At 46.3% G+C, this 16,585-nt stretch overlaps 1 protein-coding gene across 9 annotated transcripts in view; it reads left to right on the plus strand.

Annotated features, from left to right (window-relative positions):
• Window positions 1–16,585, plus strand: part of BRPF3 (bromodomain and PHD finger containing 3) — a 48,493-nt gene that overhangs the window by 11,777 nt on the left and 20,131 nt on the right. For 4 of the 9 annotated variants that reach the window (XM_073320282.2, XM_073320281.2, XM_073320274.2 and 1 more), the window contains exons 2-9: window positions 236–1,637; window positions 2,375–2,524; window positions 4,461–4,659; window positions 6,459–6,590; window positions 8,505–8,633; window positions 9,028–9,340; window positions 11,099–11,368; window positions 12,888–13,391. In XM_073320282.2, coding sequence (XP_073176383.2) covers window positions 253–1,637; window positions 2,375–2,524; window positions 4,461–4,659; window positions 6,459–6,590; window positions 8,505–8,633; window positions 9,028–9,340; window positions 11,099–11,368; window positions 12,888–13,391 — 3,082 coding nt within the window. In that variant the 5' untranslated portion in view covers window positions 236–252. The remainder of the gene's footprint in view (window positions 1–235; window positions 1,638–2,374; window positions 2,525–4,460; window positions 4,660–6,458; window positions 6,591–8,504; window positions 8,634–9,027; window positions 9,341–11,098; window positions 11,369–12,887; window positions 13,392–16,585) is intronic. The other 5 variants (XM_073320276.2, XM_073320277.2, XM_073320278.2 and 2 more) reach the window with 5 other exon arrangements.

The following is a 16,585-nucleotide window of genomic DNA, read 5'->3' on the forward strand; positions in this document are numbered from 1 at the left end:
GTGCAGAGCTGCTGCCGAAGAAAAAAAACAGCAAAGTGCCGTCTGGTGGTGCTCCTGGTGCCGCGCACTCGCTGGGATCATCTCGCGCACCCCCTGGGATGCGTGCACCCCAGTTTGGAGACCACTGCTCTAGTGGACATGTTTCACTCCTATCATGCTGAGTAATTTTTTGAATCTGTGCTGCTCACGTTTTCCTGTGCTGCTGGCTTAAATTGTGCTCTGTGTTGTGTTACAGGGTTTCCAGGTGCAGCTATGAGGAAACCTCGGAGGAGGTCCCGGCAGAACCCCGAGGGGAGACGTTCTTCCTCGCCCTACAGCCTGAAATGCTCGCCCACCCGGGAGACTCTGACGTATGCCCAGGCCCAGCGGATAGTGGAGGTTGATATTGATGGACGCCTCCATCGCATCAGCATCTACGACCCCCTAAAGATCATCACGGAGGATGAGCTGACTGCCCAGGATATCACAGAGTGCAACAGCAACAAGGAAAACAGTGAACAGCCCCTGTTCCCTTCCAAGTCCAAGAAAACTCCCTCGAAAGGCAAAAAGAAAGAGTCATGCTCCAAACATGCACCAGGGACATCTTTCCATTTACCCCAGCCCAGCTTCCGGGTGATGGACTCCTTCAGCCAGCCAGATGCCCCTCCTCTGCCTGCAGCATACTACCGGTACATGGAGAAGCCTCCTGAGGACCTCGATGCAGAGGTGGAGTATGACATGGACGAGGAGGATCTGGCTTGGCTGGACATGGTTAATGAGAAGCGGAAGGATGATGGCTATGGGACAGTTTCTGCTGACGCTTTTGAGCTGCTGGTGGATCGGCTGGAGAAGGAGTCATACTTGGAGAGCCGCAACAACGGAGCACAGCAGTCACTGATTGATGAGGACGCAGTCTGCTGCGTTTGCATGGATGATGAGTGTCACAACAGCAACGTCATCCTGTTCTGTGACATCTGTAACTTGGCCGTGCACCAAGAGTGCTACGGAGTACCCTACATCCCCGAGGGCCAGTGGCTTTGCCGCTGCTGCCTGCAGTCCCCTTCTCGCCCGGTTGATTGTGTTCTGTGCCCAAACAAAGGCGGAGCCTTCAAGCAGACTAGTGATGGCCGCTGGGCCCATGTTGTTTGTGCCATCTGGATCCCCGAGGTTTGCTTTGCAAACACTGTGTTCCTGGAGCCCATCGAAGGGATAAACAACATCCCACCAGCTCGCTGGAAGCTGACTTGCTACATCTGCAAGCAGAAGGGCATGGGAGCTGCTATCCAGTGCCATAAGGTGAACTGCTATACTGCCTTCCACGTCACCTGTGCCCAACGGGCTGGTCTCTTCATGAAGATAGAACCCATGAGGGAGACCAGCATCAATGGCACAACTTTCACGGTGCGCAAGACGGCTTACTGTGGGGCACATTCCCCACCCGGTACCACGAAAAAAGGGTCTACGACTGCTACCAGTGAAGGGGAGGAGGACATCGCGAAGGAAGAAGGAGAGGAGGAAGACAGCGTCAGCACCCCCAAGGGATCCCTGAAGAAGAGCAAAGTGAAGTTGAAGCAGAAGATCAAAAAGGAAGTCTGTGACCTGGCAGATGGACGTTCGTCTATGCCACTGGTGACAGTCACACAGATCCCCTCTTACAGGTGGGTGTTGGTACCGATGCTCTCTGGTGGATACCTGGGATTGGCCAGGTCTTTTGTATTAAGGACTGGGTTCATCCAGCATCTGTCTTCCCTTTAATCTTTAAACTGCACCCCCTGAAGACACTTGTCCATACTTCAGCTAGCAACAACCATGTTCAAAACACCTTCTGCAGAAGCAGGAACAAGCACCATTTTTGCACCCGGTTGTTGTCGGCACAGTTGAAGCGTCAGAGAGAGACAAGGCGGGTGCGGTAACATCTTTCATTGGACTAGCTTCTGTTGTTATTTTTTCAGCAGTTATGCCCAAACTGTAGCTCATTCCCAGGGGATCTTTAACAAACACCAAGCCTGGCAATTAAGAAAAAAAAATCATTATGGGTTGAACAAAATGTTTTCGTTTGATTTTTGGGCCTTTTTAGCCGTTTAAAAAAAAATAAAAGCAAAGGGGGCTGGATTCCCAAGGGGACTTCGGGACTGCTGGCAAATCCTTCTTCCTGGTATGGAGCATGGACTTGAACCCAGGTCTTCCCCTCCCAGTTTTGTACCCTGACCACTGGGCTGTTGGCTATTCTAGGGTGGGTCTCTCAATCTCTCCTATTAACTAAATATTCACTGGGCCAGGGAGTGAAAGAGTGACTTGGTAGCTACATGGTTAGGGCTTCCTCCCGGTGGCGGGGAGGGGATACCTGAATTTCAGTCCCTGCTCCACTGAATATTTAATTATTTGTACAAAGTAGAACAGTTTCAACAGGAGAGACTGAGAGAGACCTACCCTCAAATGCCTCAGAGTCCAGTGATGAGGGCACTCACCTGAGAGGGGGGACATCCAGGTTCCCGTCCCTGCGCCCCATCAGGCAGAAGAGGGATTTGAACCAGGGTCATTCTGGGTGAGTGCTGTAACCACTGGGTTATAGGTATAAGGGAAGCAGCATCTCCACCTTGGGCCTTATGAAAGCCAATGGCGCCTCAGTCAGGAATCTAGTGTAAAACATTGAAATGGTCTGTTTCGGCGATCTCAACACCAAGCATTTTGACATTTCCAAATTATTTTTCCTTTTTTTTCTTCCTGACCGAAATAATTTGCCAAAACCGATACAAATTCGCAAAATATTTTGATCGACCTGAATCTGTATTTATTTGCAAGAAAAAATTTAGTCCGAAAAATGTCACCCAGCTCTAATTATACCAAATTATAACACGCAACGTGTAAACATAAACCATGTTGGACTGTGACCAGGCTTTAAAATAGTTTCAGACTTGGTTGCAAGCCACTGGGTGAAGAGGGCCTCAATGGAAAGCAGCTTCCTATTGATCTAAAGCCACTGTGTTTTGAGTCCTCACTTCATGGCTCCTAAGCATCCTGCTTAGTGAGCTGAATGCAACATTGTCATTGCAGCTGCGAATTTGGCCTAGTGTATTTCGGCCAGGACGCCCTCATGGAGCAGGGGATGGTGCTCTATTTTCTTTTAGCATCTTGGAAAGTGCAGCCAGATGCCCCATGTATTTAAATAGAGGTTCTGTTGGAACCTGCTCAGATACCATGTGTTGTTTATTATTTGTATTATCATAGCAGCTTGGAGCCCTCGTCATGGGCCAGGACCCCATTATGCTGGGTGCTGTACAAACACAGGAATGGCCTAAAAATTGTTAAATGGTTAAAAATATCATCCTGGGACTCTATTTGAGTTTGTTCCCTAGTGTGCCTTGCTTAATAATGCGAAACTTAAATGCCTCTAGGGGCTTGTCTACACTACCAAGTTTTGTTGACAAAACTTATGTTGACACCCAGAAGTCGACAAAACAAAAATCACCCAAGGGAGTTCACACTTGCTCCCTCTGTCGACAGATCCTGTCCACATCGGGGACGCCATCATCGACAGGGTGAGCAAGGCACCGTGGGTATGTATCCCACTGTGCAGTGTTGTGGGAAGGAAGAGCTGATCACTGCAGATCTTGGGTTTCTCTCCGAGTTCTCCCTCAGCTGCAGAAAGCAGCATCATGAGTAGCTCTGGGAGCTCTCCATGTTGAGGGATGGCAGCCTAGCAGTCTGTCCCCTTCCCCCTGCAGCAGCAGTCTGCCTGCAGCTGTGTGCCTAGTGCCAGGCAGACCAGGTGCATGCCAATGATTTGCTCTTTGTTTGTTCCCCAAACGGAGCAGCACACAGATACTTCCTGGAGCTTTGAAAGGGGAGGGGTGCATGCTTGCAGGGCAGCAGAGATCAAAACACTGAGCAGAGCAATTAGAGCAGGCATTGTGGTATACTGCCAGTTCTGTCGACAAAACAATCAGCAGTGTCTTCACTGGCTCTTTGTCGACAATAAAGGGAGGGGAAAAGACAAAAGTCTCTCCTAGGGGTGGAAGTTTTTTGTCACCAAAACGGGGCATTTTTCGCAACAAAAGTCCCATTGTAGTGTGTACACTCTTGCTGTTTTGTCGCCAAAAGGCAGTTTTTGGCGACAAAATTTGCCAGTGTAGACAAGCCCTAGTAAAGTTAACTGCTCCCTTGGAGCTGAATTGGTGATTGGATACTTCTCACCCTGCTATGACTATTGTTTGGTAAGAGCCTCCGGCCGAGCTGCTGTTAAAATAACAATACATTCCTGAAGGCAGAGATGGCTATCTTCACACCTGAAAGACCCCAGATTGGCACAGACTGGCGTGAATTATGTGTACAGTTCTTACGCATATTGACACAACATTGCAAAATTGTGCACCACTGTTACTGCAGCAGCAGATCTTAACGTGCTATCGTGGGCCACAGAATTTGATGATTGTTTTGATGTGCGGGGTAGTCTGCTTGCTGATCTGGTTTGTTTCCTGTAGGTTGAATAAAATCTGCAGTGGACTCTCTCTCCAGAGGAAGAACCAGTTTATGCAGCGGCTACACAACTACTGGCTGCTGAAGCGCCAGGCGAGGAATGGTGTCCCTCTGATCCGGCGCCTCCACTCTCACTTGCAGTCCCAAAGAAATGCAGAGCAGGTACCACCCCTCGTTCCAGTACCACATGATCTAGCAGCCTGGGTGAGAAAAGGAATATGAATTCATCTTTTCAAGGCTCTTCATAAATACGCAATTTACAGTATAGCCGTGGCACAGGGATTCCACAGCAAATAGTGAGCCTGTGGTCTTGTGGTCTGGGACTAAAGGGAACTGGGTTCAATACCCGGCTCTACCACAAACTTCCTATGTGACCTTGGGTAAATCACTTAATCTTTCCATGCCTCAGCCTCCCATCTGTAAAATGAGGATTAAAAACATTTCGCTGACTCACAGGGAGTGTTGTGAGGATAAATTTGTGATTGTTAGATGCATACAGCCGGATAAAAGAGATCAAGGCCACATTTCCAAGTGCCTGGCCCTGCCCAAATCAGGGCCAGCTTTTCCAAAGTGCTCAACAACCAGCAGCTCCCGTTGCAGCATTGCAGACTTTCAAAAGAGCTATGGGGAAATAAGTTTGGGGTAAACTGGAAAGGGGAGCAGGATGGAGAGACTGGAAGGATGTCATTCAACTTTGAGCACTGGCAGAGATGCAGTCAGGTGATGAGTTCTGGGTATTGAATTGGGGATTTGGAATGGGTAATAGCGGTAGAACTAGAGAAACACCCTGTTCTTTAAGGGAATTACAATGGAGAAGGAGTGCTCTTTCTTAATCTATGCTGTTTTCTGTTGGTACACTCAAGGAGTCAGGCCAGGTTAGTACTTGAATGGGAGATCCATTGTGCTGCAGCAAATGGTGTTGGTGATTCAGTGGGTGGCACTCTTCCTCGTGAGTCAGAATGGAATCAGTGCCCTGGGATTGTGCTGGTGTGTGATGTGCTGCTTGTGAGACCATCTTTCAGATGAATCATAAAACCAAGCACTGTCTTATTGTGGCTGTTAAAGATCCCATTCACAAGACAAGAGGTGTTAGCTCCAGAATCCTAGCCGAATCCCAATTTGGGTAATTCCTCCTGCGGCTTCAATTTCAAATCCTCCAATGCACATTTATGGCCCTATTTAAATAATAATCTGATATAATCTTTTTTGCTTCCTCTTCTGAACTGATGTGCAGTGTTAAACAGTGGCTGCGTTCCAGATCAGTGGTAGCTGGTGAGGTGGTGAAGTCAAGTGATTCCTGAATGCTGTAAAACTTCTTTGTGGAGCACTGTGTATATTGTGCACATATATATTTACCATATTTAGTGGAAATCACAGATTTGATTTGTGTGGTGACTTCTGACTGACTAGTGCAAAATTTAATTGACACTAATGAATCTAGGGTAGGGGAGTGCAAAATTTACTTAATATGTTGATTCAGCAGTTTTCAGTAAGTAGTCATTGTAAATGAATGCTTCTGGGTGAAAGACACTATACAAATGTAAATCATCCGTACTTCCTTTGTGTTTGTCTTTTATTGGTTGTCTCAGGTGAGCATTTATACATCAGTATATCCTTGTCATTACTTGAAAAGGACCTTAAGAGAGTATGTACAGCACCTAGCACAATGGGTCATCAAGTTTAGTTGTAGTGTAAATAATAATGACTTTTATATGAAAGGAATGAGAGTACGACTGAACATGGACTAGATCATATTTCTGGAATGTGGTTATAACCTGGTTTAGACCTGTCCACACAGACAAGACCAAACGCCTGTTTTACCATGATCAGGCTGCTACTTAAGTATAGTGCTTAAACGCAGTCGATTTTGTAGTATGGATGGGGTCTAGTAGAAATGGAAGTAGACAGGAGAAAGAGTATGGGAGCCGAGACACTTGGGAAAAGTAGACAACACAAGAAGTCTGTATGTGCATTTCATCTCATCCCACTGTTACCCCTTACAGAAGGAGCAGGATGAGAAGACCAGTGCAGTGAAGGAGGAACTGAAGTACTGGCAGAAACTGCGGCACGATTTGGAGAGAGCACGGTTGCTCATTGAGCTGATCCGTAAGAGGGAGAAACTCAAACGGGAACAGGTAGGTAGATCCTGGGCCTTTCCTGCAGCCTCATGCGCCGCTCCACTTGCAGCTGGAGGAGGAATGGAAACACAGCAGCTTTTCTTAAATCTTTTTCTCTTTGCACAGGTACTGACCTTGAGAGGTGCTGAGCACCCACAACTCCCATTGAGGTCTGAGGGAGATACAGATGCTCAATACCTCTGCAAATCAGACCCTTGCTGACTTGCAGTGCTAGGGAGAGGCTGACTGACAGCACTGGGCAGAGTCAGGCACTGTGCTGTTAAGTGCTGGGCAAGCTTCTTTATGTAACTACCTATGCATTTGAATCATGGCATGCAACACCCCTGCTGTTTCTGTCCTGAGCATGGATCATATGCTTGTGGAACAGAAAATAGATCTTTTTTAATGTTTATTCCAGTATTTTGGTAACCGTCACACCAAGAATGATCCTAAATCCTCCTCCTCTCCATTTGGTAAGGGAAAGATTCCTAAGTCTTACCTTGAGGTGGGTTTTTTTTTGTGAGAGAGGCAGTTTTGAACTTAGACCACTTACTAAACTGGAAAGTTTTCTTTTGCCCTTGCAGTTTTTCAAGCTTATACCAGCCTGCGTGGTCAGATTTCTTTCACACTCTCCATCCTGGTCTCTGTATTATTTACTTTGCTTACAAGCTGGTCCAGTTGGGAATCCTTTCTCGTGACAGCTGACTGGACTCCATCCGTTTTTTGACTGAGATCTCCTGATGGTGCCAGCACTGGTTCATCCTATTTATGTTGTTCCTGACTTACAGGATTGGGGTTATTCTGCTGTGAATGCTGACATCCTTTGGGTGGGAGGGTAAAAAATCATTCCTTTGTTTGTTTCCTTTTGCTTTTGCTATCTTGATGTGTCTGTATCACAGGTAACTACATCCTAAACAGCTTAGTGAAATTCCAGTATAGTTTGGAAAGGAAAAGTTACCACGGAGAAACATATGTAGCTGGAACTGCTTCTCAGCCCAGCTTTTAGATGTATATAATATACATGCTTGGCAGCCCTAGCTAAGTTTGCCTCACATAAGTAGAAGTCCTTTCCCTAGACATTGAGTTGGTGATTTTAATACCATACAGGCGGATTGTAATATCATAGACCTTAAGAAATTAAAGGAGGAATACATTTTTTCGTTCAGTTCCATCGTCCTTGAAGTAGAAACACAGCCAGATCAGATCAGATCAATTGTCCATCTAGTCCATTATCCTGTCTCTGAAATCAACCAGTAGTAGATGCTTCAGAGGAAGGAGCAGGAAACCTTCTGATGGACAACTATTGAATAGCCTACCTCTAGAATCCTTCTAGTTAGTGATTGGCTTATGGCCGGAAACATGAGAGTTTATATCCCTTATAACTTATTTATTTTGTCTAATGTAACTCTGGATGTTGCTGTTCATAAAAAAATGCCTAAATCTTTTATCCTTTTTAAAAAAACTAATCCTGTTAATTGATCTTATATTTTGAGGCTGGGAATTCCATAGTTACTTTGTGGGGCATTAAAAGGTGTTCCCTGTTATCACTTTTACATGTGTTGCCTTTTAATTTCGTTGAGTTTCACCTTGTTCTAGTGTTATGAGATAGACTAACTAGGAGTGCCCCAGTTTACAAGGTTTAGTTCCCTGGTAGAGGATGTATCAGATATTAAACTTGGCCTGTAATTATTTTTGTTAAGACAGTAAGAAGGCAACTTCTTTCACTATATGACTCAGTATACTGCATGGTATTTTTGTTAATTTCTACATTACAAACGGAAGAAACAAGCACTTGATCAAACATGCTTCAGAAACGAGTTTAAAAAGGTCTGAGTTTGCCGTCAGTGAATGGAACTGGTTTAATTTAATTTAACGGAAGTAAGGGAAATACATTTTTGATAACTGCATGTGATTCCTTTCCACCATTCCCAGGTCAAAGTTCAACAAGCTGCTATGGAGTTACAGCTGACTCCTTTCAATGTGCTGCTTCGCACAACTTTGGACCTGCTGCAGGAGAAGGATCCGGCCCAGATTTTTGCAGAGCCTGTTAACCTGAATGAGGCAAGTATCTTTCCTATAAGCTGAGGGCACTGCTTTGAAGATGGGAGGAAGCTCACATGGTGTCATATGAGTGACCATGAATGGCAGGGGCAGGGCATTGTTTTGAGAGAGCTCAGACCGTCTTTGTCCTCAGTTTGCATGAGCTAAGGAATTTCTAAAGGAGGCTCACATGGGGTATCCTAGGCATTGTTTTCAGGAAGCTTACTTCAGCATCTCAGTCAAGTAATTTCATTCTGCAGAGCCGGGGCATGTCTGGCTCAACTGGGTGGAGTATGTGTGCATTGGTGACACTATCCCTTCTGCAGGTGGAAAGGACATTAAGAGTGCTTATGATGGATGCGCTCTGGTTGGCTAGTAAATGGTTTTTGTAATTGTACAGGTTTTATATGTTTAGGTTCCAGATTACCTGGAATTCATTTCCAATCCAATGGATTTTTCCACCATGAGGCGGAAGCTGGAGTCCCACCTGTACCGAACCTTGGATGAGTTTGAGGAAGACTTTAACCTTATAGTTACCAACTGCATGAGGTATAATGCTAAAGACACGATTTTCCACCGAGCAGCTGTCCGGCTGAGAGACCTTGGAGGAGCGATATTACGCCATGCGCGACGGCAGGCTGAAAACATTGGCTTTGACACTGATGTGGGGATTCACCTGCCCGAGTCACCCAAAACGGAAGACTTTTATCGCTTTTCTTGGGAGGATGGTGAGTTTCCCTGAGCTGTTTAGTTTTAGGATTGGCAAACAGTCCAGTAAAAGCCAGACTCCTAGATTCTGTGTGTAGGACCAGCCATCATTCTGACCATGTTACTTTGCTGGGGCTATAACTGTATCCACCATTTGAGGTGTAAGATTTGGGCACATCCGTCTACCTCTATAGGCACTTATATGGCTCCCATTATTGTAGGCTCTAAGGGCCAGATTTCAGATGAGCTTAACACCCACTTCCAGAGACAGGTTTTCAAACAATCTTAGCTCCTCTCTAGGGACTTAAATAAGTGTCCAGCTTCTCAAAAGAGCCCCATAGTGGGCTGAGCTCTTTTGAAAGTCTGCAATGCTGCAACGGGAGCTGCTGGTTGTTGAGCACTTTGGAAAAGCTGGCCCTGATTTGCGGGGGGGCTGGGCACTTGGAAATGTGGCCTTGATCTCTTTTGCAAATCCGGCTGTATGCATCTAACAATCACAAATTTATCCTCACAACACTCCCTGTGAGTCAGGGAAATGTTTTTAATCCCCATTTTACAGATGGGAAGCTGAGGCATGGAAAGATTAAGTGATTTGCCCAAGGTCGCACAGGAAGTTTGTGGTAGAGCCGGGTACTGAACCCAGCTCCCTTTAGTCCCAGACCACAAGACCACAGGCTCACTATTTGCTGTGGAATCCCTGTGCCATGGCTATACTGTAAATTGGGTATTTTTAAAGAGCCTTGAAAAGATGAATTCACACAGGTTTAGGCTGTCTTGTACTTTATATAATTGGCCCACCATTCCCCTCTCTCTACCGAGGTTGGGAGGCTGGTTTACTGGAATTTAAAATGTATGGGAAAGGTATTCCAGTGCATCTCACAGAGACATCAGTTGTAGGGCAGTTTATTGTAGGGACAATCCTGCACTGGCCAGCAGCTGGAATGTGAGGGTGTCTTCCATTTCTAATTTCTATGATTATTTTCAGTCCCAACTGCAGACAGCCCAGTCTAACCTCATTTCACCCTTCTCCTTGCACTGGACATAATGACCACATGCCTTCTCTCAACAAAGTCAATCTGGGTAGCCAAAGAATTGGCATGTTCTGAAGGAGTTGAGGTAGGGGGATGGGAGGAATTCTTTGTCAAGGGGACAGCATAGGTATGGTGATATTGTGACCCAGAATACAGAAAACACCATAGAAAGAGTCTTGTCACAGAGACCTTTATTCCTGGCACGCCCTGAACTTCTGATTGCTTCAGTTGTAGAAACCACCATGGGACGAATCTGCATCTCTGTAGCATTTGTTCCCAACCCCATGCAGTACGAAATAGCTTTGCTGAACTTAGTTCAGATTACTGCTTCCCATCCCTCCCATGGAGCTCTCTCTTTGTCTGTAATCTGCTTCCTAAAGGATGCATCCCTCTTGGAATCTGACCCTGAGAATTCTTCAGTCCTCTACCAGTGGCATAGCGTTTGCAAATAGCATTGATAAGAAGAATCATAGAATCATAGAAATGTAGGGCCTAGACCAGCCCTGACAGGTGTTTGTCTAACCAGTGCTTAAAAACCTCTAATGACAGGTATTCCACAACCTGCCTTGGAAGCCTGTTCCAGTGTTTAATTATCCTTATAGCTAGATGCATGGCTGTGGACTTGCAATGGTTGGTTTGGGTACAGTGGAATTTCCTCCTCCAAGGAACAGAGCGCCTTTCTTTCACTCTTTGAGTACACGAGATGTCAGCAATCACTTCTTAATATTGCTTCTCTTCTTGGTGCAGTGGACAATATTCTCCTCCCCGAGAATCGGGCTCACCTTTCCCTGGAGGCGCAATTGAAGGAATTGTTGGAGAAGCTGGACATGGTGAGCACCATGCGATCCAGCGGCGCCCGGACCCGACGCATCCGGCTCTTGAGACGTGAGATCAACTCCATCCGGCAAAAGCTGGCCCAGCAACAGAACAAGACCATGCCAAATGGAGAGCCTGTCTCGCGGGAGGAGGGTCTGGACAAAACGCTAAGGGGAGACCAGGACGATGACGGGGAGAAAGGTGAGAGGTTTCAGCCGGTCTCCAAGGGAAATGGAGAGCACTGCAGCCTGGGCAGGAAGGGAGACCTGTTGGGGATTGCAGAGGACTGACTAGATGATTGTATCATTCATCTGTGTGCTGGGAAAGTGCGTTTATTGTATTAGAAAGAGGTATGGGCCACATGTAATGAATTTTGAAAACTGGAGCAGGCTGTCCAAGGGATGTAGGGCATCAGAAACCTTCCTGATATTTCATGGCACTTTATCAATTGGCATAGGCCATGGATTTCTGCTGCCGGGATTGTATCTTTTGAGGGATTGGAATTGGGAATGGGGTTATGAGCCTTTCAGGAAAGGTTGGAAGAGTATGAAAGGAGAGGTTGGAGGAGTATGTCACAGGTTGGGTTTCACTGCACCTCTGCCCCCTCCCATGGTCTGCTCAAGGGATGTTCCTTTAGGTCTCAGATCTCCAGCCATCATTGCTGTATGGGGGGGGACCCCGGTCCGTCTCTCTCCGGGCTGGGGATTTAGGCTTGCAGTCCCCCTGTTACTCTCTATGGCTATCCCAGCAGGTCTGACCGTAGTTCAACACCTGTGGTTTGTGCTCTCCCAGGGACTCTGACAGCGTTACCATTGACTAGCTCGCTTTCACAAAGCATAGTACCTTTATTTTAAGACAAAAGCAATTGAGAGAAAACAGATCATAAAACAATACAGTCTACACTCATGTTATGCTTACCAGGTGTAGCCTGTCTTCCAGATGGAGCCCTGGTAGGTTCCCAAAGTCCTTCATACCTTTCCAGCGGAGTTTTACCCTCTTGGTTACAGTTTCATGTCAGTTCGAGGTTCAAAATGAGGCACTCTGGCTCAGTTCAGTCTCCTCCTTTATACCAAAAGCCCTTTTTTGGTCTGCTGCCCTCTCGAACCTGGCCTGAACCAGTCTATGCAATTCCTCCCTGGGGTGGTACTTCTCTGGAGTTACTTGTTACTGGATTTGCAGTAATTACCTCCCTCTGTTCCTAGTCCCTGGAGGAAGCTTGATAACCCTCCCCCCATGGAGCTTAAATACAATCCCTCGCTCACAAAAATACATATAACATTTATAGAGGCACAAGTTTATGAATAATCCCTGTGCCTACAGTGTCTGGCATATCTCTAAATAATAGTCTTTAGAAGTTTCTACACTTCCAATGTCTCACATCTGTCACTCCCCTGATTTGCTGTGTCTTACTGTCTGAGGTTATTCTTTCATACGTTGGAAATAAAATACCCAGACAGTGGCCGTAGAGATATGAGGCATGTAACTGACATGGCAGCTGGATCTAGTGTGGAAGAAGATGGACTTGCTCTCCATCTGGGGACACTACTTCTGACCTGTATCTTTATCGGGGTGCCTTCCATAAGGGAGAATGACAGGCGTCTGTTATCACTTGAGCCCACGGCTTTCCTGCCGCCATAGGAAAGGGGTAGAGTTGCTATCAGTATTTTTGGGAATAACACTTTCTAAAATGTTCAAGCAGGTTCTTTCTTTCTTTCTTTAGCAGATGACACCAAGCCCCCACATCCCCCCACCCTGGAGCCCACGGGACCCGCACCATCCCTGTCTGAGCTAGACTCTCTGCAGGACCCTCCAACGCTCAAACCCATCAGTGAAAGCAAGTCCTTGAACAGACTGCAGAAGCGGATGAAATCGGAGGGCGAGCTCTTCGATAAGAAGGCACTACAGAGGGAGAGCCATGCTTTCCAGCGCTTGCTCAGTGACAATGGGCTGAACGGACTGGCCCTTCAGGCCATGGACGCTCCTGCCAGCCCCCCGTTCAGTGGTGTGGGCAGGCGTACGTCTGTCCTTTTTAAAAAAGCTAAGAATGGGGTGAAGCTGCAGAGGGGCCTGGACTGCCCCCTGGAGAACGGAGAGGATCACAGCCAGAGCGGACAGCTTTCCCCCTCCAGCGTGGAGGGCGAACGACAAGCCCGGAAACGGCTGCGGAGTGGGAGCTGCAGCGCGAGTGATGGCGAGAAATCCCCCAGGCAGTCAGGAGAGACAGGTGACTCCTCTGGGCTTTTCTTCCTCTGGTGTCTGGAGCTAGACTGGGCAGGGCTGCCTGGTCACCACTCTCTTGGCCAGCTGGCACAGCTACCTTTGTAAAGATGGTCTCCAAACTTCCATCGGGTCAACTGCTTCCTTTAGTCACTTGCAAAGGGGTTGTTGAACTGGTTGGTGGGCATCGTAGGACTCCAGTGCTAAATAAATAAGGGAAAACTCTGATTAGGTAGGACTCTAACCAGAGGAATTGCACTCCGGCAGGCAGCCGAGAAGTGGTGGTGGGGTAATAACATGACAGAGTGGCTTGCAAGTGTGCAAGCGTCCCCTTTACTCAACAAAGGCTGCATCTCTTCTTGCACTTCCCAATGAGCCTGGCACTAATATCGCAGCAGGTGATTTGTTTACTTTTGAACGCAGTGCTTCTTAGAAGTGTCGGGTTGACACTCCTGGAGAGTGAAGTCCCCAGTAGTGGCTTAGGATTGCATGTTTTCCTGCACTGCCCTCTGCCTTAAAAGCCGAACATGGACGGACCCCCTAGGGTAGAGAGTTCCCTACCACAGCGATGACTTGTTTAGGCCCTGGCATCTCTGCAAGGTGCCTACTGGGAGAACATGATGGGCTAGGGGTCCCTATAGGTTTAGGGGCCTCTGCTCTCCACAGCATGGTATCTGGCATTGGATGAGACATTATTACGTTACTCTTCATTTTAATTAAATTTACAGATGGTCCCAACTGACAAAAACTGGCAAGAAGAGAAAAATAAGAAGGGCCCTTTTAGAGGTTCAAAATGTGGGTAGGAAATACTAAATTAGATCAAATTTAGGATGCTGCCAAGTGTGCGGGAACACCTGAGTGAAAACAATTCAAAGCAGAAATAATGACTGACAGGAGGAAACCTGGAAAGAGATCAGACGGCAAATAAAGTCAATGTGATTTTGGGCTGCATATTCAGAAGCATCACAGGGCAGAGAGATAAGAGTAACCTCTGTTTGTAAGACTTTAGTGAGCTCACACCTGGAATATTGCAATCATTCAAGGACATCTCACAGCCAGAAAGACGTTAACAAATTGGAGCGAGTTTAGAGAAAAGTAATCAGAATGGTGGAATTGACTTATCAGGAAAGATTAAAAGAAATGAGTTGAGTACAGTTTGTCTAAGCAGTGACTCCTTGTTGGGGCACACATGAGAACCATCTACAGATACTTAAAGGACAGAGAAAAAGATTTAAAACTGTCCAAGGTGGGTTAAGGTTTAGCTAAGAGTAAGAGGATGAAATTAAGAAAGAAGAGAAAGTGAGGTAGGATATCAGGACGTTCACTGCTGAACGGGCATTTACTTCTTTTTCCTAGGAGCTGAAATGTTGCTTTTTAGATCCAGTCCCTTCCCCAACTTCAAAACTGGCTGATTTATCTTAATGTTGGGAGTGTGAGTAGCGTACAGGGTTTGCATTACTGCTGAAGCGTATAGGTCAGCATGACCTGTGTTACTAGAACCAGATGTCTCCCGGAAATGTGTTTCTTGTGGCTCAGAGATTGTAGTGACACTGACACAGGCATACGGGTGATCAACTCTGAAGTGTCCCGTTTGTTCCTGTTAGAATTCTGACAGCCTGGTTGGAAACTTGTGTGACCTGGTACCTAGAGCCAGATGCAGTCCAGGTGAAGTCTATGGAGTTGCACCTGCTAACACCAGTACTGAATTTTGCTTCTGGTATCCATGGAATGCATCTCTTATGATGGTGCTCAGCCTCGGAGGGGAACTGTAAGCCCTCACTGGCCATTCACTTTAGGTGTGTCCCTGTCTGTTCTTTGGAGTTTGTGTCTCCTTGTGTCACCATTAAATTAGGCTTGAATAAAGACTGGGAAGGGATCGGTCATTACACAAAGTAAAACTATTTCCCCATGCTTATTTTCCCCCCTACTGTTACTCACACCTTCTTGTCAACTGTTGGAAATGGGCCATCCTGATTATCACTACAAAAGGTTTTTTTTCTCCTGCTGATAATAGCTCACCTTACCTGATTACTCTCATTATAGTTGGTATGGCAACACCCATTTTTTCATGTTCTCTATGTGTATATATATCTTCCTACTGTATTTTCCGCTGCGTGCATCTGATGAAGTGGGTTTTAGCCCACGAAAGCTTATGCTCAAATAAATTTGTTAGTCTCTAAGGTGCCACAAGGACTCCTCGTTCTTTTTGCTGATACAGACTAACACAGCTACCACTCTGAAACCTATGGTTTCATCTGTAAGCTGAAAGATGATCCTACATTTGTGTTTATTTATCAGAGAACACCACGTCCCTGCAATGCGGGTTGTGTTTTGTAGAGTTGATAAATTCTGTAATTGTATAGAATGAAAAACCGGGCAGCTTAGGGAGTGTTTCCAACTTCAGATATTAGAGTTCAGAGGAATAAGTTTAAATATTCCATTTCATTGTTAAAGTGACATTTGAAATGGCCTGAGAGAAAGATGGTAGAGGGAGATTTCGTCTACCTGTGGAGAATTTGCTTCCTTACTCTCTAGCTTATTCAAGTGAACTATTCACTGGAAATCCAGAAATCCAAGGTAGCAGGTTTTATCGAAGGTGACATTTTCTAGATCTCAGATTTGGTTTTCTAGCAAAAAAACCCCACAATTATCCTTGTGGTTGTTAGTTGTAGCCAGAATGAGTTACCATCAGTGTTCCAGCAGATATGACACCAGACTGGGAGTCAGGATTCTGGGGTTCAGTTCCCAGCTCTGCCACTGACTTTCTGTGTGAAAGTGAGCAAACTACTTTGCCTCTCTCTGCCTCCGTTTCCCCATCCTTAAAGTGGGGTAATATTGCTCAATCACCTTTGTAAAGCACCATAAGACTGCTGGGCAAGCTGTTGATCTGAGCTTGAAAATCCTGGGTGCATTGACTAATTGGCACATGTGACAGCCTGATGCTAAAACTGGACTCTTGCTCATTTTCTTTTCAGACAGCCCCAGAAGAAGCAGATGATTTGTTTGCCTCAGCTCTCCTCTGATTCTGCTTTGCTAGTTGTACCCCACGCTGGTCTTCCGTAGGGGACTCCTTTGTATGAAATGTGGGGGTACTGCTGCTTTACAAGGGAACAGAGGCGAGAGGCCCTGTTTTCACTTTTAGCCTTGGGTCAGACTCAGCAGTCAATCAGTGCTCCCAGGATTTGCGTGTGTCATTCTTCA

This window comes from Lepidochelys kempii, chromosome 21 (genome assembly GCF_965140285.1).
Source record: "Lepidochelys kempii isolate rLepKem1 chromosome 21, rLepKem1.hap1, whole genome shotgun sequence".
Taxonomy (NCBI): Eukaryota; Metazoa; Chordata; order Testudines; family Cheloniidae; genus Lepidochelys; species Lepidochelys kempii.